The sequence below is a fragment of the Rhipicephalus microplus genome, unplaced genomic scaffold (assembly GCF_043290135.1).
Source record: "Rhipicephalus microplus isolate Deutch F79 unplaced genomic scaffold, USDA_Rmic scaffold_13, whole genome shotgun sequence".
In the NCBI taxonomy this organism is placed as follows: domain Eukaryota; kingdom Metazoa; phylum Arthropoda; class Arachnida; order Ixodida; family Ixodidae; genus Rhipicephalus; species Rhipicephalus microplus.
Genome location: NW_027464586.1, coordinates 10,333,160 through 10,354,951, shown reverse-complemented (window position 1 = coordinate 10,354,951; position 21,792 = coordinate 10,333,160). Strand labels below are relative to the sequence as shown.

The 21,792-nt window shown below is 47.1% G+C and overlaps 1 protein-coding gene across 4 annotated transcripts in view; it reads left to right on the top strand.

Annotated features, from left to right (window-relative positions):
- Positions 1–21,792, top strand: part of egl (Egl_like_exo domain-containing protein) — a 393,689-nt gene that overhangs the window by 247,599 nt on the left and 124,298 nt on the right. For 2 of the 4 annotated variants that reach the window (XM_075882611.1, XM_075882613.1), the window contains exon 8: positions 6,528–6,776. The exons of the other annotated variants lie outside the window; for them this stretch is intronic. In XM_075882611.1, the coding sequence (XP_075738726.1) occupies positions 6,528–6,776 (249 nt within the window). The remainder of the gene's footprint in view (positions 1–6,527; positions 6,777–21,792) is intronic. 4 annotated transcript variants of the gene reach the window in all.

The following is a 21,792-nucleotide window of genomic DNA, read 5'->3' as shown; positions in this document are numbered from 1 at the left end:
GTTGTGCGCGGCACCCATACTCACTCATTTTGATCCGAACGTGAGCTCTACTTAGAGTGTGATGCGTCCCCATACGGAGTTGGTGCTGCACTTTTTCATCACACCGAAGGCGAGAAGCGACCCGTAGGCTTTCGATCGAGAACGCTGACAACTGCCGAAAGAAAGTACTCTCAGATCGAGCGCGAGGCGTTAGCCTTGATATTTGGTGTTACTAAGTTTAGGGACTACCTGTTGGGCCGAGAGTTCACTCTGGTTACGGATCACCAGCCATTGCTGGGCCTGTTAAGGCACGACCGTCAGACCCCCGTCATGGCGGCAGCCAGAATACAAAGATGGGCGCTACTACTTGGTGCACACAAGTATAAACTGCAGTACAAGCCGGGAAAATTTATGCTCAACGCGGATGCATTGAGCCGGGTACCCCGATCTCTTGAACAGGAGCTGCAGGACGACGAGGATGCGGCCGAGTACGTCCTCGTCGTGGACCAGTGGGACGAGCCGGCGGTGCCCATGAAAGAGCTTCAAGCCCTCACGCAGTCAGACGGCGTACTGTCAAGTGTGTGCAGATACGTCGTCCAAGGTTGGCCACAACGCACTGTGGAGGAAGGCACAGAGATGCGGGAGTATCACAAAAGGCGGAACGAGCTGTCCGTGCAGCATAACTTGCTTCACTGAGGTCATCGTGTTGTGGTTCCGGCGGAAGCCAGGAAGAAGCTACTGAAGTTATTGCATGGAGCTCATCAAGGAGTTTCTGCAATGAAGGCAGTTGCACGGTCAAAATTTTGGTGGCCTGGCTTGGACCACGATATTGAGCGCTTAGCCGCTGTGTGTTAGCACTGCGTACAGGCGTTGCCCATGCCACCCGCGCAAGCACCCATTCGCTAGCCAGAGACGCAGGAAAGATGGTCGCGATTGCATGTCGACTTCGCGGGTCCGATCCAAAACAAGATGCTTCTTGTCGTCGTGGACTCTCACAGTAAATGGATTGAGGCCATTCCCCTGGCTCACGCGACCTCGCGCAACACAGTCGATGCCCTGCGAACGCTGTTCAGTAGATTCGGTCTGCCACACACAGTAGTGTCTGATAATGGCACGCCATTCACCGGATGGGAGTTCAAGGAGTTCTTGCAACAGAACGGGGTAGTTCACGTGCGGGCATCCCCGTACCATCCACAGAGTAATGGACTCGCCGAACGTGCGGTGCGAACCATCAAAGACAGACTAAAGAAGTGTGGGGACGCAGACTTGTCAAGGGCGCTGGCTAGAACATTGTGCCGCTATAGAAACACGCCGCTTCCGTCCGGGCGCTCACCATCAGAAATGTTGTTGGGTTACCAGCTCCGCACCCGATTAGACATGTGTTTTCCTCCCAGGAGCCGAGCAACAGGGGATGTCCACTCTGCTGACAGCGCCGAGTGGAACTTCGCACCGGGAGATCCTGTGTACCTTCGCAATTACGGCCGTGGTGACAAGTGGACACCTGGGAAGGTCCGGTCAACCTCTGGTGCACGCATCGTGTCTGTCCACACGGAGAACGGGCTTGTTCACCGGCACATGGACCAGCTCAGGCGGAGAAGCATCGAAGAACCGTCGAGTCCAGAGGCTCTCACTAGTACCCAGATAAGCCCGGACCCTCCAGTACAAGACTGCAAAGCTCCAACGGCTACTGGCCCCGGTCTTCCGGGCCACCCGCCCCCAGAGCTAAGACGTTCCACACGTATCAAGAAGCCAGTGGAGCGTTATGGATTCTAAGGAAGAAGGAATGCCACGAACTGTTCGCCACCGCTAAACAAGCGCTGCCAGTCTACGCTGCGCGCGCCTTCTATCTTATCTCCCTCTTCCCCTTCCCTTACCTTTCGTTCTTATAAAAACCCAAGCCGGACAATAAACGCTCGCTTTTTGCCCTGGCCACTCTGTTCGTGCATTTCGGGGCGCGGCTCAGCCGCGAGGGCCGGTTATAACAGAGGAGATTGCCGAAAAGCAGGAGCGGGCCCAGCTCGCGCACCTTTCGAGCTCCCAGACTGGCAGACATATACTCCGAGAGCTCGGTCACTCTTCGGCTGAAGTGGGCGAGAAGATGAGACAGGTGCCCCGTGAGATTCGCGTCCTCATCACCGTGGCACCGATACCGAGGAATGTTCATCCCGAGCACAATCGTGGTAGGCGACGGGCTAGAGCTGCCACTCTTCTCAAGCAGATTCACAGTGAGGAGCACAGCGCCAGCTTTGTCGACGCGGCAGCGTACTGTGGGAGCCGTGCCTTCTTCGCAGTCGTTGTCGACTCCAAACTGCAAATCACCAACTGCACATCGGTTCACACTGACGATCCAACGATTGGCGAACAAGTGGCCATCGCCCTGGCCATCCCGGAAGGTGAAAGGGAAGTCATCTATAGTGACTCTAGGTCAGCTATTCGTGCTTTTTAGCGCGGTGAAATCTCCAAGGAAGCCCTGCGCGTGCTCCAGAGTGGTGGCCGTGACGGTATCAAGATCAAGCACCACGTACTGATCTGGTTTCCTCCACATGTTGGACAGGTCCAAGGCGCTCCCGCCAATCTCAACAAGTCTGTCCACGAGGCCGCGCGCGCGCTAACCGACCACGCCGGTTCCGGGCAACGATTCGGGGCCAACGGCGTTGCGGAAAACAGGGACGCGCCTGCCACGTAAAACGAAATAACAAAACATTTTTACTTCGCACGAAGACTATATCCACTTCCTCATCCAAATCTTAATAGGCCACAGGCCCTTATACTCAGACTACTGCAGACCGACACGTACCCTAACCTGAGATTCCTTCATGCTATTTATCCTGACGTGTTCCCCAATGACGCTTGCCCCGCATGTGGGAATGTATCCACGCTGGCGCACATGCTCTGGGAGTGCAAGGCAATGTACACTAACCACAACACTACATTGGTCAGGTGGGAGGCGGCCCTACGCAGCTCCCACCTGGCCGACCAACTTTGGGCCGTCCAGCAAGCCCGTGGAGCGGCTGATAGGTTTGGCCTAACGGTCCCGACGTGGGAGTCACCCGCTGCTCACTGACGCGCGCCTTGCAGGACCACAATAAAGGTTCGCAACCTATTAAAGAAAATGAAAAATTGAGTGAGCAATGAATGAGAAATTGAAAATGAGAAATTGAGCTACATCACGCTCATAAAAATTTTCCACCGTGCAGCGTTCAATTGACTAAGAAGGAGAAATTGACTTCAGTGGTGTATCTGTTTAGCCGCCTACGTCTGGTCGCTTTCATGATCTTACCCTCAGCTTTGGGTAAGAACGTTTGACAAATACGATTGCCCGTCAGGTCATGAATAATGCTGCAATCTCGTTGCGTATGTTGTCAAACCCTTTCTTCCAGATGAGTGGCACACATCTGGCAGGATTGCGGTTATGTGCTCCAGGTGATTGAGAGTTTCTTTACTCAAGAATGGCAAGAAATAATATTGGTAATTTTAACACGACAACATCCAGGAAAAAGTCAGTGTTGGCCTTATGAATGTAATGAATATATATCAGGGCCCCAGCAGGAATGAAAACCAAACATTCTGCGTAGCAATCAAGTATTTTACCACATAGCCACACCAGGTCTCAACACTGCTGTGGAAATAGACACCACTCAGGCACAATGTCAATTGCATGCTAACTATAGAATTTTATAAAAATTACAGATACACTTCTATGATGCAGCCGTCACGACCAGCTCACGTCACTTGTAGATAAGCGCCATATACTTTGCTAGATTTATGTAGCAGTGTTCGGGGCTACCATCCTTGACAACACAAGCGCTACATATCAACTTACTACGTCTGATGTTGCTAGCACTCATGTTGATGCTGGCATCATTGTGCAACTGGTTATATAAAACATATGTGACTGTTGAACATACATCTGTGTGTACAACATTGGTCAGTTTTGTCAAATACACTACAGTCATCTTCCTTCAGTGATACGCATAAGTCTCAAATGGTAAATTATGTTATTGTACAACATTTTTATACTTTAAAGGAAGTCACCACTTTTTTAGGGCTTTTTTTTTTGCGGTTCTCCTACATGGATGAAGTTTTTTCCCCCTAGAAAATCGCTAACTTTTCAATTACAGAAAGAAAACAGGTGGCTATTTGTTTTGTTTTTTTTTAAATCTTCAAAAGGGGTTGATACTAGCTTGTTATTTGCTTACAAGGGTGCCATTTCACGCCGGAAAATGAGGCACGCGTGGGTAGGAAAACCTACGGGGTGCAGACCACACGTATTACATACCCAGGTGTCGAACACTTGTTTATGTACAACTATCGATCGTGCAGCTGTATGGGGCTTGAGTAGTGCCACACAGACTCTTTCAATTTGATTCGTGTTTCTCAACCATGAATGACTCACTTCTGCATTTGTGCACGATCGTGAAAATTACATAGGGTAACACTTGCATGGCTTAACCGACTGAGAAAATCAGCCTCGCTGACCGATAAAACAGCAGTAATGCCACTCATTAATTGATACATTCAATGAGCAAGCGGCAAAAGAGTCAAAGCAAGTTGCCGATCAAGCGCAGTGAGAAACGTACTTTCATGCTCAGTAAAGTTTGTACAACGAACGCTGCCACCTCACACACACAAAAAAAAAATCAAATATTAGCAATCACAAAAATAACACTGAAGCACGCAGTGACAGTGCAAGTAAGTGCAAGAGACTATAGTGCAAGTTCAAGCGCTGCAAACACCATCCGCGTTCGTCAAGCACATGGGCAACGATAGCACAATCGCAGTGCTCATGTCCACCACAAATACACCCCGATCAGCACAGGTCCAGCACAACACAAATGTGTACAGCTCGCGATCGCGTACAGCTCATCCCTGACACGCACGAATGCAGACACGTCACACGCTGAGAGAACCTGGGGTTGCCTGACCCCCTATTACCCAAAAGCCACAGCACACCACACGCAAGAAAAATATGTGCAGAGAACCAGATTTAACGCTGCAGAGAACCTCAGGTTGCCTGACCACTGTTCTCTAAAAGCCATAGCTTTGTACGGATCCAAGCCAAGTTGAGTGAAAATAGGTTGCGCTATTTTCACCGGGTCTAATCTAATCCGGTTGAGCGTATGCATTCCGTTCTGAAACGGATACTGAGAGCTCTTTGCTACGAGCACTAATGCGACTGGGCAGCCTGTATTCCTCCTGCTATGTTCGCTACGAGCACTAATGCGACTGGGCAGCCTGTATTCCTCCTGCTATGTTCGCTGATCAGCTACTCATGAAAGCACTGGTTTTAGCCCTGCAGAGCTGGTGTATGGCAGGAACTTGAGAACACCATTGCGAATGCTACGCGAGTCCTGGGAGGGATTCGATAAGGACCCTAATGTAGTTGCATATGTTCTAGATTTCCTTCAGAGGCTTGGAAAAATGAAAAATCTTGTGGAAAGCCTCATGAAGGCCATAACTCAAGACCAAACTTACCCGATACCAAACCTAGAGGAGAGGGTAGAAACTGTGTCACAGTCTAGCTATATTTCCACGTTAGACCGCGTGTGAGGGTATTGGCAAGTCCTCCTTACTGTGCTAGTCGCTATGTCACATTCGTTTCTCCATTCGAAACGTATCGTCCACTTAAGCTGAGGTTTGGATTGAAAAATGTGCCCTTTTTTTTTTTTCAGGCTTAATGGACCACGTTCTTAATGGCCTCTGTGAGCTCACTCTGCCGTATCTTGACGATCTCGCCATCTTCTCAAATAACTGGGAAAAACATGTGAAGCATTTACGCGTTGGGCTGAACAGGTCGAAAGAAGCTGGTCTTACCGTAAAACCTACCAAGTGTCACCTAGGGTAAAGCGAGTTGTCTTACCTGGGACACGTTGTGGGGCGTGGCTGGCGTAGACCTTCAGAAATGAAGGTAGGTGCCGTTGTGAACTATTCACGACCAACCACAAAATCTGAGATAAGTACATTCTTGGGCCTAGCTGGATACTATCAGCATTATGTGCAAAACTACTCTAGCATTCCCAGCCCTCTAACTGACGCACTTCGAAAGTCCGAGCCGGTTAAAGTAGTATGAACCTCAGAAAAGGAGAATGCGTTTTGCAAGCTGAAACAGGCCCTAAGCAAAAAACCCATTCTAATGGCACCCGATTTATCTAAGAGATTTGTCATTCAATGCGACGCGAGTGATCGCGGCATGGGAGCTATATTGTGTCAGGAAGACAGTGCTGGTAACGAAAGGTCAGTTTTGTATTTAAGTCGAAAACTCAGCTTCAGGGAAGAGGCATACAGTACCTCTGAAAAGGAGTGCTCTTGCCTCGTGTGGGCCGTTCAAAAGCTAGCCTGCTATGTCTCCGGTTCGAGGTTTGTGGTCGAAACGGACCACTGTCCTCTAACCTGGTTAAATAACATGTCACCCAAAAGTGGCCGGTTACTGAGGTGGAGCATGATACTCTAACAGCACAACTTTGACGTTCGCTACAAAAAAGGAAAGCTAAACGCTAATGCAGACGCATTAAGCCGTGCATTTTAGTTATTACCTTCTCTACCTGGAGGTGAACCTGGAGGGACCTGGCAAACGAGCGTGCCCGATATCCGAGCCACGTGGAAGCAGCTCGTCTTTTCGGCGCATTGTCTGGCGGCGGGGATGCTGTTGCGCCTGGGAGTCCACACGGAACGTCAGTGCCTCGGCAAAGGCGATCTGTGTCAAGGCCAGCGATGGAGCCCGCCTGACGCAGCCCAGTGGCGAGTCCCCATTAGAGGATTCTGACATCACGGCCAGCGGCGCTTCTGGTTGGACGTTGGTGATGAAAAAAGTCCTCCCGGTGCCTATAAAAAAAAGCCAAGTGGCGCGTGGCCAGCAGTTGACCTATGAGTCAGAGAAAAGCCGACGTACACGTCAGAGAAAACATCTCATTGCTTCGAGCCCTTTCGCTGTTGGCGCGGCGAAACATGTCCTTGTAAGCGGCGAGTTTCGTGGCGCCCTTCGTAACCTCGTTGGCGGCGTGCTTCGTAACAATGGGTAGCTAGATGCATTTGTTCCTGAGAATTAAAACACTAATGGCAAAGTTTTAAACTCCCAACTCCAGAGGCCTCACCCCTTTCATAGATTTAAAGGGATACTAGGTGTATTGTGAGTGGTGCTCTTGGGACACCATCAATCAGTACCGCTAGCTTCGCTTGATAGTTAGGCCACACGTAGGAGACTGATGACCAAGTTTTTCTCCTATGTTTTCCTTGCTTTCGTTGTCTCGTGTTTATAACAAAAATAAGGTGCACTGATGCAACGGTCAGTAAGCTCAGAGGTTAGCCACATTTTCAGCACATTTATTGAGTGGAAACGAAACTCTAAATGTCATAGATTTGGCGATGCATTGACTGTGCTTCACGCACTTGTCAAGGAAGGGTAACTGAAAGGAAAAAAGCATTTTTAAGGCTCATCGAGAGCATATTTTCTTTCATTGAGCAACGTATTTGGGTAAATATTAGATTATAAATCAGTTTTGTAATTTTCAAAGCAAGTGAGAACATTGAATGTCATTCACATAAGGTATTCATAGCAGATCATCTCCAGAGTGGCACTGCTACGATGATATGATACACTTATACCTCAATAGAGAGTACCTATAATGAAGTTCTAGATTCCATAATTACCTACATGTTCCACTTCTTATTTTGTTAAGTCTATAGAGAAAGTAGTTTTCACCTCACTATAAAGAAACACTTTTCTCTGTTATTTGAATATAATTGTGTTTCACTGCGGCAACAGCTTGTCTTGACTGTGGAGCGAAGAAGGTGGGGTCTTTGCACATTCGTTTGTTGCTCTGCAAGTAATACGGCAATTAGTGGATGATTCTGGCGGGGCTCGCTTGCATAATTATTGCATTTAAGAAAGCATACACACGAAAATTTGAACGGCAGAGATATTTCAATGGTTGAGGGCAGTGTTGCGGAATGCGCATCTCTATTCCATTCCAATAAATTGAGGGGAATTTGGACCTGCCGCAATTCTATTCCTTTCAGTTCCTCAGAATGGATAAACTTAACCTATTCCCGCTCTGGATATAGTTGGGCAGTTTAATTTTATTCCTGTAATTCCACAACACAGGAAATGCATCTTGATAGTTTTATTGAGGTAATAATGAAGACCCCAATAAACGGACATGCATTAAGAACTGCAAAAGTACACAAAACACATTACCAAGGTCGACAGCTAGTAGCTTGGTGACATATCTCACTCAGTGCAACCACTCTACTCATTCTCGTAGGAGCAGTTCTCCTTCTATATATAGTATTTGCATGGTGAGCATCTTTGAACAAATTTGATGTTTTAATATTGTTTTTAAACTTAAACGTGTTACTGTGATATTGAAAGTTCGTTAAATGGGTACGAAATCACATACACTGGTATTAGTTGAAACAGTGCACCACCGCTCGGGCAGCTTGTGCTTTTGCTTAGAATACGGAACATTGAGCCACGCTGCTCGTCAGTACTCAAGCTTGTCAAGGGTGTCTTGCAAGTATGAAAGGGGGAGGAGAGCAGAACTTCCTCTGTTCGCCTTTACGCAGCTAGGCTATCGCTTCCTTGTTGCAAAAGGTTATTTACATGTGTCGGGTATGCTAAACTGCCCGTGAGATAAAGATCACATTTTGCATGGAGTAGTCACCACCTTCGTGTGGGGTATCAATGGGAACCAACCTGCAGGGATAAAGTGCTTCTCCCTTCAGTATCTGTTGGGATAATGGATTTGTTTGTACACTAACTTGTGCCTCGGTTTCTCTTTTACGAATTGGCAGGCTGTTCCCACCAGATTGTTCCCACTTTTGCGCCACTCCAACCCTTGGCATTGGCTAACTAAAGGTAGATCTGGAGAATACTATCACGGGGTCGTGACGTGAACGAAGGAAGCAGACTTCAGGTTTAAGATTTAACTTTTTATTTTGGTCAAACTCATAGTCACGCAAAAGGAAAATCAGATTACAGCAAGACACTGGCACTGATAGCGGTGAGCTGAGCAACGGCCGTCGATCAACTGACAAGCGGCGAAGCGTGTCGGCACTTATACACTTGCCATCAGATCTTCTAGCGTGATCGCAACCAATGACGTAGGTCGCGAAGTGAGCGTAATCTTGACAAAATGATTTACAATAATCCTGAACCTTTGAGAACAGAGAGGCACAGTTTCCGCAGAGCATTCAATAGGGTTTGTGGGCTGAAACAGAATGAAACATAAGAGTAACTAAGAAACACGTGTGGCATTGCCTCCCTCTGAAAAAGTATTGTCCCAATGCTTAAAACTAAACACCAGGGGAAAACATGAACAATAGAAATAGCAGCAATAAAGGTGAAAAAAAAACAATAAGAAATTGGTACAAACAATAAAGGACAATAATAAAAAAATAACTACAAAATGTACAGTCTTTAAGTTTGTTAACCCGCATGACACGGCTTGAGGCACACGACATGAACTATTTCAGGTGAAGTACGACGCTGTTGAGAGAATGTTATGCCGTCGAGGACAACATCATAGTAGAGTAGGCTGAGAAGTCGAACTAGCCTGTATGGTCTGTAGTACCGTCGCAGAAAATCTTTACTGAGTCCACGTCGGCGTATTGGCGTCCATACCCAAACACGTTCATCGGGCTGGTATTCCACAAAGCGTCGTCGAAGATTTAACGGCGGCTGTCGGTCCTCTGTTGATTCTCTATGCGGAGGCAGGGGAGTTGTCAGGCTTCTTTGGCACGCTGAAGGTACTCACTCACATCGATCTTTTCTTCGTCGGTGACGTTTGGTAACATGGTGTCGAGTGTCGCTGGGGTCTTTCCAGAAACCTTTTGTACGGCGTCATCTGCGTAGTTTTTTGTACGACGGTGTTGTATGCGAAGGTCACATATGGAACGATGGCTTCCCACGTCTTGTGTTCGACATCGATTTACGTCACCAGCTCGTGGGCGATGGTCTTGTTTAGGCGCTCGGTGAGGCCATTCGTCTGTGGGTGGTATGCTGTTGTGCAGCAGTGGCTTGTCTGGCTGTAAGCCGAGATCGCCTGAGTTGACTCTGCAGTGAAGGCCGTGCCTCTGTCCGTAATAAGGAGCTCAGGGGCACTATGACACAGGATGATGTTCTTGACGAAGAACTTTGCTACCTCGGTGGCACTGCCTTTGGGCAGCGCCTTTGTCTCGGCGTAGTAGATGACGTAGTCAGTAGCTACAATGTTCCATTCCGTAATTCGATGTCGGGAATGGTCCCAGTTGGTCCATGCCGATTTGCTGGAACGGCCAGCAAGGTAGCTCGATGGGCTGCAAAAGTCCAGCTCGCCTAGTTGGCACTGTCTTCCGTCGTTGACAGTCTTGGCAGGTTTTGACATAGTGGGTGACGTCGGTAGGGAGGCGGGGCCAGTAATACTTTTCCTGGAAAATCCAAAGTGACCAGCCGTTGGGTCATCATGCAGAGCATCCAGAACTTCTGGACGTAGCACTGAAGGTACTACCATGGAGAGGTAGTTGGCTCGAAGGGGCGAGAAGTTTTTCTTGACGAGGATACTGTACGCAACAAAAACAACGATAGTCCACGCTTGAATACCTTTGAAACAATGGCAGCCTTGCCCTCTAGGTATTCCACAAGGCCCTTGATTTTAGGCTCGCCTCACTGTCGTTCTGTAAATTCATCGAAGCTTAAGGTTCCTAAAAGCAGTCGTCATTCTCGTTGTCCTGCGGCGGCGGGTCAACAGGGGCGCTGGACAGGCAGTCAGCAACGAGTGCCTTTGCCCCGATTTCTAAATGACGGTAATGTCGAATTCCTGACGTCGGAGACTCCACCATGCAAGGCAACCTTTCAAGTTAGCTAGCCAACCAAGGGCGTAGTGGTCGCTCACAACTTTGAAAGGCCTGCCCTAGAGGTAGGGGCGAAACTTGGAGGTAGTCCAGATGATGGCAAGACACTCCTTTTCTGTTGTGGAATAGTTCACATCCACCTTAGATGGCGACCGGCTCGCATAATTGATGATCCTTTCAAGCCCATCAATCTTCGCACCAGGATGGCTCTGAGCTCTACACTGCTTGCATCAATATGCAGTTCCGTGCCGGCATCTTTGTAGAAATGCGCAAGTATCGACGGTTTCTGCAGGCTTCGTTTCAGTTTTTTAAAGGCTTTCTCCTGCGGGGTTTCCCACTTGAACTCGACGTCGGTCTTTGTACAGTTAGTGGATGGCTCGGCGATGCAGATACAATTTTTGGCGCAACGCCTGTACTTAGTAAACTACAAAAGCCACAAAATGTCAAAATCAGAAAAAGCAGAGCAGTAGAAACAGAGACAGAGAGTAAAGATGTGGCACTAACAACTGACGTTTGTTTTGGAACAACCTTCTTCCGAAGTCTGTACAATACATGTGCAGATAACAAACCAAAAAACACCCGGCAAGCCGATCTAAGTAAATCACCTTTTTGCTTTTAAAAACATTCCTTTTTGCTGAGATAAGCTGAGGCTGTGCTAACAAATTTGTCAGGACCCAGTTCCCAGATATGAAATGCCTCAATAATCTCCTGTTCACACTGCGTCTTAGCCTTACCTAAAACTGCAACCTTATCGAAGAGGGGCATACAACCACACCACTTGCAGTGCAATGGCAAGTTACCACTAGTGCCCGAGGATAGGAGATTTCTATGCTCCCTCAGCCGAACATTGATACATAAACAAGATTGTCCAACGTAAAGCCTGTCACCACTTAATGCGATGCCATACACCGCACATGTGATACACGTGCAGTCACACAAGCTGCTTATTGTGCCGAGCTGCGCAAGCCCCTTGCAAGGACCTGCGAGTTTGCTGGGTGCAGAACAGACCAATTGAACTTCGATCCGGGCCGCAACCTTCTTCAATCTGTGTGATATTCCATGAATGTATGGTATAACCACAAAGCTCTTCTGTTCTCGAACACCTTCATTACTTCTGTGTTCTCCAACGCCACCATCAAACCTTCGTTTTACATTGAGGTGCTTAAACCCACGTTCAGCAACAGAGGCTATCAAGGGGAGATGCGGGTCGAAAAACGCAAGTTTTTTTTTCAAAATTACCACTTTTTTTATTTTCGCCTGTTTTGATAAGATTAGTACCTCTACTGTTATTGAAAAAATAATACAGGTCGAGACTTGACTGGAAATGCTTTAAAATTGCTTCTAAAGAGCACAAGGTGCCTGTTAAAAGGTCCAAAGTGGGCAGTCTTCGAGCACCTTGCCGCCGATATTGCGCCGCCGCTCGCCATTGTTGATCGCATGAGTCGAAGAGTCGAGCCTCACTCTTCAAATAACAACAGTTTTTATCGCTGATGCAGCGCAAGAAATAATAAAAAGAAGCACTCTTCTGCGCGTTTTTCGAGCGCCGCGACTGGCTTATCACATGGTACGAATCGGGGACCGCCTTTGGCCGCTGCGCGCCTGTATGTGCTGTGAAACCTATTTGCGGGGTCCATGTCTTGTCGAGCAGCGCAGCTGAACAATGCTTTTTTCATGTAATTATCTCCGTTGTGAATAAAAAAAGGCATTGCTTGCAAGTGAAAGCCGTTGTGCGGCGCGCTCTGTAGAAATAGGCTCCGAGCAGCTGGTCCGATTTGCGGCTGTTGTTGGCGTGCAAAAGTCAATGCATCAAAAGTCATTCACACCCGTCAGCCGGAAAGTTTGTGATGCGGCAATGACGTCAGCGCCAATCTTGAGAGGTCGAAAGAGCTCGCAGTGAGAGAACTTAGCAGGGTCAAGATTGCCATTTCATGGCACAAACATGGCTGCAAAATGGCATGACACTGGACTTAGCTTGGATTTCGCAGTCCTGTCGAACTTCTTCCTAGCTTGCAGTTGGCACAATGCTCTGCAAGATGGAGCAGAAGTTTGGCAAGCGTTTCATGGCCCTGTCTGTGAGCGAAATGTCTGTGAGGAGTCTGCTCGAAAAAGCCGAGAGGGACAAACTCATGGTGCTGGCGTATTTTAGTCACAGTGGCCACTACAAGAAGGGTTGTTCTTTTTGGTGTGTAAATTTCATCTGATTTAAGGATATCTTTCATAAATAAAAACTCAATTTTAACCTTAAAACTCATTTTTCACAAAACACAAATTTTGCCATTTTTTCCAATGTGCCCCTCCTTTTTTGAGCATATCTAGTGCTCGAATCTGCATGAAACTTTGCACACATTTTCCCCAAAGTATGACAAATGCAATTATCTACCTTAAATTTCAATATTTTATTGTATGATAAAAAAATTGTATGTATATCTTTACTAGGGTAGGTGAAATATGGACTTTTTACATCTATTATTTTTCATGCATATACATTTTTTGTATGTGCTTCCTAATTAGTTATTTGTACTCTACATTTTATTTGAAGCATTATGAACTATGAATAGTAAAAAATTACAGACGTTTAGGGATAAAAAGAGGGGGGGGCAAAAGGGTTAAGGTTTTTACTTTGTCATGTTTCAGAGCTAAAGGCGTGTAACTTGCTAGAAAACTAACTATATACTTGAAATCAGCATAAAAAGCTCCATAAACAGCTCAAGTTTCATTGCTCTAGGGCAAATATAAAAAAAAAGTGTCTTCAAGTAGCATCTCCTCATAACGACTTTGTGTAGCCTGCCAACAAAAGCCTATTTTGCTGCTCAGTCATGCTATCTTGCATTTGATGAATGCAACTCGCTGTCACAGCATCATTCAGACAAAGATTGGCAATACCGGTTTTCAGCAGCTTGGAGTGGTAGGAATCATAAGGCAAAATATTCTATTTAGTCCTTGTACTATACTTCTAGCACATGTACTTCTGGCACATGAGCACACTGGAATGCTGTGAGGCTGGCAAAAGTTTACGCAGCTCTTCCCGTACAATCGCTTGTATCATTTCGCGAAGGTCATCAGAGCTGTAAACAAGAAGAGCTGGGCCGTCTTCCATCGTTCGCCGATCGTACTAGCGAGTTCGCATGTCCACCGTATTCTCGATTGATACATCTTCCAACAAGAGTTCCTATATGGTCTGCGGGGAGAAGGGGGGGGGGGGGGGGGACGGTTCGCATCACTTCAGCGAAGACTGCTTCCTTGACCCTTCTTTCTTCTTCTCGAGCAAGTTGGGGTCAGTCACGTCATTTCTTCCACGAACATCCTCACATTTTCATTCAGGAGTTGCACCCTCGTCTCCATCAACATCGCGGCGCTTTCCTTGTTGGCAACGCTCCTGACGTGTCCAGGAACGTTCCACTGAAGAGATCCTAGGTTTGAATTGCAGACTCTCGATTCTCAAACCAAGTCCTTCCTGCGTCTTCCATATAAAATTACACGCGACGGAGCTTCTCTTCTGTGTCCCAGTGGTTGAGGGCGGCCACTTGGTCGCAGGTCTGCAGCCAGGTCTTCTGGTCTTCAAATGATGACACACAGAAAATTGGTGGTTCTCTTGGCTGCTTCTTCACGATCGTGGGCTGTGGCGCAGCAGTTGTCATCGTTGCCGCAGTCGAGGTCATGGCCTTGGTCTTACGAGCCATGTCTTGTAGAGGCCCTATTACTCCGGTGTTGAACACCACTGCCCGCAGCTTGCTCGCTACCCGTGGCTCACGTCGTTGTCTTCTTCGGCACATGGGCTAGATTCATGGCTTGACGGGGAGTGTCTGGTACATGAACGAAGCAGCACCTCCACCAGATGTCATGGGGTCATGACTTGAACGAAGGGAGCAGACTTCCGGACTAAGATTAAACTGTTTATTTGGGCGGAACGTGTGGCCATGCAAAAGGAAAGTCAGATTACAGCAAGACACTGGCACTGATAGCGACGAACAGAGCGTCGGCCGTCGATCAACTGACAAGTGGCGAAGCATTTCAGCATTTATGCGCTTGCCTTCGAATGTTCTAGTGTTATCGCTAGTAGCGACTTAGGTTCCAGAATAATGTTCACGAAGTGGGTATAATCTTAACAAAATTATCTATGATAATCGTGAACCTTCTAGAACAGCGAGGCACAGTTTGCGCTACCCATTCGACAGGCATTGTGAGTGAAAACCGAATAAAGTATAATTGTAGGTAGGAAACATGCGTGGCAATACGTTGTGACCTTCGACTTAGATAGAATATGTTCTCAGGCCTACACGACTAGTTTGAGCGTGGTATTACACTAATAGCTATTAAGGGTGTAGCAAGAACACGTTCCTCCCCAATGACCTCTTTGTGTGGCGATGCAAACATGGATATACACCGAGTCGCAGGAACTGAGCGAGGCTGCAGAAAAGAAGAAAAAAAAAGTAACAACAGTTATGAAATAATCTCATCCGGAGCAGTAAAAGTGCGGGATGATTTACTACAGTCGACTCCCGGTAATTCGAAGTCGCTTAATTGGAAGTTTCGGTTAATTAGAAATGAGCAAGTGGTCCCATCAGTTTTGCATGCAATCGTATAGAAAAAAAATGCTCGATAATTCGAAGTTAAAAACCCATAATGTTGGTTAATTAGAAGTTTTTTCAATTGAAAGTCTCGTCGCGACCGTAATTTTACAGTAAAATGGGGAACTTTTCATGTGCCAAAACATCTGCCAAACCGCGCTGGTGTCTTCGCCACCACTACTGTCCGCAGCGCCACAGATCTTGAAGCGGCAATCTTTTTAACGCTGGCGAATCGCATCGGCGGCATCGACTGACTCTTTAGTTGACTTTTGTCGAGACTCGAGTGTGTCACCGCGTCACCCGCGCGCTGGGTTGATTCCACACGTGTTTCCGCGCTTCTAATTTTGAGTGTTGTGGTGGTGACGTACGTTTGGTAATGGCAACTCGTGGCCCTTACCGAACGCCAGACCTAGCGACGAAAGTCGAAGTCTTGAAGGAAGTTGACCAGGGAGGCACCGCCAAACAAGACATTGCAAGAAAGTACCGCATTAAGCCGCTGCACGCTGTCGACTTTCATAAAGAATAAGCGCTCAATATTGGATGCGTTTGAAAGTGAAAAATTCAAGACATCGCGGAAGCGGATGCGCACCGGCGCCTACCCCGAGTTGGAGGAAGCACTGCTGATTTGGATCAGAGAGGCACGAAACAACAGACTTCCTCTCAGTGGTGAAGTCGTCACGGCAAAAGCGTCATCGCTTGCTGAAATGTTGGGCATCAACGACTTCGCTGCTTCGGATGGGTGGCTTACGCGTTTCAAACATCGCCACGACTTGATTTTTAAAAGCGTGTGTGCGGAGAAGGCGTCAGTCGATGATGAAACGTGCCTGACATGGAAAGCGGGCAAGCTTCGCGAGTACCTCGAGAATACCAGCCGGCAGACATTTTTAATGCAGGCGAGACTGCGCTTTTTTATCGGCTGCTACCGGACAAGACCCTGGCATTTAAAGACGACGACTGTTCTGGAGGCAAAAGAAGCAAAGAGAGAGTGTCAGTGCTAGTCGCGGCGAACATGACTGGCACAGAACGGTGTCGCCTGCTTGTGATCGGGAAGGCTGCCAAGCCTAGGTGCTTTGAGGCGTGAAGACGCTTCCTGTGGATTATGCCTCGAACAGAAAGGCGTGGATGACATCCGATATATTTAAGGACTGGATCACCAAACTCGACCGCAAGTTCGCGCAATCAAGCCGTAAGGTGTTGTTCCTTGTGGACCAATGTAGTGCCCACATGAACGTACCTGCCTTGAGTGCCATCCGTCTTGTGTACCTGCCTGCAAACACGACGTCCGTGTTGCAGCCCATGGACCAGGGCATAATAAAAAATGTGAACGTATTGTATAGGCAGCATCTCGTCGAGCGCATGCTTTTGTGCATGGACAGCTCGTCGCAATACGAGGTGAGTTTGCTTAGTGCCATCAACATGCTAGCGCGAGCTTGGACCTGCGTGAAAGAAGAAACCATCGCCAATTGTTTCCGGGCCTGTGGTTTCATGGAAAACTCGGGGGATGCTTCTCCTTGTGCGCCAGTGGAAGTGCAAACAAATGAGCTCGACGACGGTAGCTTTCGCGCCGCTCTCGGTGACTTCCGTTTTGACGAGTATGTCGCTGTGGACAGCAACGTCGAAACATGCGGTCCACTTACGGACAGCGAAATCGCGCAGATGGTTCGGCCCCATAACTGCATTCCTGAAAATGACGATGATGACGACGACATCGGAAATGAGCCACCACCGAGGGCTGCCGATGTAGCTGCGGGTCTTGCTCTTGCGCAGCGGTTTTTTGTTGGAGAACACAACGCCGAAGAAGCACTTCGACACGTGTATTCCTTACAAAACTTGCTAGCCGCAGCCAGATTCGGCAAGCAGAAGAAGATGACAGACAATTTTTCCTAAAAAGTGTCGCTTTTCCTGTGAAATAAAAACTGTGAAATTTTTCCTAAAAACTAATAAAAGTGCCGTTTTTAGTGCTTTTTGCTTAATTCGAAGTTTGTTTAATTCGAAGTTTTTTGCGGTTCCCGTGAACTTCGTATTAACGGGAGTCGACTGTATAAGATCGAGATTCAGGGGACTCCTGATCTTCTGGGCTTGATCTCTCAAATGCCTGATCTTCTGAGCAAGCTCGTCAATTACTCACTAGTTCTTTGGTCACCAGGCTTGCGTCATAAAAAATGCCTAAGTATTCTCATGATTTTTAAATGATACTAAAAGGTCGCAAGCAGGACAAAGTGCAATAAGAGGTCATATTTCGGTTATGTTTATCAATATTTTGCCACGTAATGTTATGAGCTAAATGGGTGCTTCGCCGTTTAGTTTTTAGAACCCAAACTGTGAATGACGGCATTTTGAATGGTTGGTTCTAGAAAAAGGTTGAGATAAAACAATTGCCGTCTAGACCTAATTATGTGTTCCGCTTCACAAACAAGAGCTGCTCAAGCGTAAACCATGGGACGCTAGAGGCTGTGGGGTAGTGCTGTAAGGTGGCACTTCTCAAGCAGCCAGAAGACGCGGTGGCAGCGGTTTTCCACCCGGGCTTTCTTCCGCCCTAGAACAGAGTGAACTTGGGTTTTCTTCGGCACGAATTGTCGCATCAGGACTCGTAGAGGCGCCGCTGTTGCTGTAGTTAGGTGGGTTTTCCTGGTTCGGCCGGTTTCCTGAAGCTTTTAAAAGTTTATTCTCTCTCTCTTTCTGTACGGAGGGGGATTGCATACAGTTCATCGTACCCGAGTGTGTGCTGCGCTGACCTAGAGACCTTCTCCGACGGCGACATAGCGTAAAGATGTGCAGGGTAGAGCGAGAGCAGGCGGCTGGCGCCGTCAAGAGAGAAAAAATCACTAGGCGCAAAAGGAGGGGGGGGGGGGGGGGGGGAATGCTGCTGCAGTAGTTCCACTCGACCACAGTTACATGGAGAGTATAGACAAGCATGGGAGGAAAACAGTCAATATACAGACAGAATTGTAATAAAAATAATTCTTGGGGTTTACCATTCCAAAAACACCATATGATTATGAGAAACACCGTAGCGGAGGGCTCCAAGAATTTCGACCGCCTGGGGTTCAACGTGCGTCTAAATATAATCAAATGGGCCTCAAGCATTTTTGCCTCTATTGAAAATGCAACCACCGTAACAGGGATTCGATCCTGCTGCTTACACAGGGTTCGTACAGGTCCTTGAAATTCTTGAAAACCTTTGAATTTAAAAAATACACTTTCAAGGCTCTTGAAAGTCTTGGAAATTTTTGCCATCCTTGAAAATCTTTGAATTACCTGAGCAATGCACTCTCATATCGACATTGCGACCTTCTAAATGGGGTACATCGGTGTGTGAACCTGTCAATCACCCCATTTCTGAAGCAGTAATACAACGTGGGTGCACATGATCCCATTTTCCAAAAGTGCATGTGAAAAAAAAGTTAGTTAGTGGCGAGGGTAAAGCAGCGAATGTGATATCAAGAAATTCGAATGTCACGCGAAGAAGGCCAAGCAACCCCATACATGCAACGCACTGCTCAAGCACGAAAGACGCACGCAAACTAAGCACACAGGACGAGTGCTGATGAACGACTGTCATAGCTCGACACTGGAAGCTTGCTTCTAAAACAAACCAAGAATGGTGCTAGAAAAGAACACACATGTATCCACAGGATGAGTGTAAATTAACCACTGTCACAGTTGTTACTTCTTGTTTGTTGAGCAACATGCTGCGAGTGTCAACTGTGCACAAGCCAGCACTCTTGATGGGGTGGTGCCCTTAAATTTCAAGGCTGTAGCAAGCCCCTTGTGGGTTTAAGAATATATTTTAAGTCACTTCCCAAGTGTACCTAAACGCTCATTCTCCCAATTGAGGCCCATCCCAAGCGCGTCCAACGCTGATGTAACTCTATAGGAAAAAGCAACAGAAGTTCTAGTGACGTCATACCAGATCTGTAGTCAGCTGAGTGACTTAAGGACTTCTGCCTCGTACATACCGGCAAAGCATCGCGGCTGCTGTAGGTAGTGGCGAGTTTGTTTTGCAGGTACTTGTGTGGCATATCTGTGCGAGAGCTGGCAATACTCAGCATGACGCGTGCAAAGCTTTGTGATGACATGACTAAATCAGCTACACTGCTATGTACCTGCGCAACTCGGTCCCCACAAACAGGAACTTAAAATTGCCCATATCAAAAAGGAGAAAAATTATATAGCGAAAATAAATGGTTTGAATGAATCTTGGTGCGTGTATCGTACTTATTGGAGCTATAATTAAAGCTTGCAGCAAAGAACACGCAAGCCACAAATATTGTGGCATGACCCCTTTAAGGCCTGACTACACATGCACGTGGAGGCCCATCAGTGCGTAACTTTCCGACATGACATTGTGCCCTTCCTATGGAGAGGGTGCGAGAAGTTATTAAGACTATGTATTTTTTTATGATTGCAATATCCATATATTATAAGTGCGATGAAAGTGGTCATTTTTGAAAATTTTAGAGTGAAAAATTCCAACTTAGCATGCCGCTTTGAGTCCTTGAATATCCTTGAATTTTTTTCTGTGGAAACCTGTATGAACCTTGCTACAGGTCAGCAGCCGAGTGCCTAAATTGCCACTACACCACCGTTGTGGGTTTAGTTGGCGCATTGCTTATAGATGTAACATGCTTGTAATCAGCCAAGCCATTTCAAAATTGCTGCTTTATTGTTAAATTCAAGGCTGTGATTTATTAATCTTTGAAGTTTGAAAAACAGCATGTGGACGAAAGCGTGCTCTATTTTCAATAAAAGATGTAATTCTATTCCTATTCCATTCCGGGCAAAATGTGCTTAATTCTATTCTCATTTCATTCCTCCAAGCATTGCTGTCATTCCATTTTGGGGTTGCCATAATAGGGAATGATTCCGGAATCATTCCAATTCCAGAGTGGCGATTCCGCAACACTGGTTGAGGGGAAATCTTTCTAAGAAAAAAAGTTTCTTCAGTCTGTAGCCTAAGGCAATGAAATTTTTTCTGGGTGAGTAAGTTTTTATGCTGCTTTCAAATATATAACCAGTTTTAGAATAAGTTGCGTAGTTCTCGTTTTGTACCGTGACATAGCATAAAATACAGCTTTTTCTGGACAGACCTTTTCTGCCACCAAACTTTACTAATTATGAACTATTAATGGCTCTTATTTCTCCACATCAACTGAGAGATGCAAATAACTGTCGATAAAAGTGTGTATAATACTGTCATGAGTAAGAAGGTACGAGGCACATGCCAGGCGCTGGGATGAAGCGCTCGTGCCCGAGAACCCCGATGTTGCGCAGACGTGTCACATTCATGTACGAGATTGGCCAGGAAAGGGCTTGTGGCATGTGACCCTATGATAAAAAATCACCGAAGATGTGATGGCACTGCGCTGTGGGGCTCCGAGCTGCGAAGATGTGGTAAACAAGCATCGCTAAAATGATAGCAGAAGCATAGCCGCCCGGTTCTGGAGGATGTCAGCGGGAGTGGCCCGGGAAGTGGCCATCGACCCCGGAATTCTCGAGTGAGGCTGCTCGGACTTGCCGCACCCTTGCCCAGCATTTCCTGGTGTACTTGCAGCTATCCCACTTGGCACCGTCGGGACGTTAGCAACCCACACCAGTCAGCAGAGCGCACCCGTCAGCAAGGGAGTCCATGACGAGATAAGCCTAGCCGAGTGAAGCTGAAGACTGCGACCAAGACCGGAACACCGGCGATAAGAAAGAGCAGCTCGTTCAGCGGAAAAGGACCATGACCATAGGAACTCACGATGAACATCGGCGGAAGACTCGACTGAGCGTCGGCGCATCAAAGGGGCACCGAGTCGACGTGGTAACACAATGAACTGTGAAGACGTTTCATTGTTGAGACGCCGTATTGGCTCAGTACTAGTGGCTAGGGTTAGTAACGGATTTAGACTGAGCTACAGTCAGTTCTGGTTTGACTGTGTACAGGTTGTTATTGGAGTAATTTATCGTACTCGCGAGTGTTTAGTTCTTGCTTTCAATTTTTCACTCCTTTTGTCATTGTTTGCTGTGATAAAAAGTGTTTGTTTACGAGGCCAGTCTCCCGTCTTTTTCGATTCCATTCATCGCAAGCACTCCCGAGACTAATCGTGACATTTAACTGGCAAGCCTCTGCCACAATTTTTTCCTTGTGCGACCCAGTCACGTTATTGTCGGGGGGTTGCAGGGATGAATTGGGAGAAGATATTGAGAGTCATTAGGGAGTGTAAGTTCAATAAGGAGCAAGGTGCAATGTTCATTGAAGAAGGAAAAGAATGTCTTCAACAACAGTTCGAGCCAAAACTAGAAGCTTATGCTCGAGAGGAACGGGAACTTGAGTGCAAACTGCAACTGGCAGTAGCCAAAAGGAGCATTAGAAGGTACGGAAAAATTCCCACAGAAGTTTCATTGTGAGAATTCAGTGGGCCCAATTGTCAGT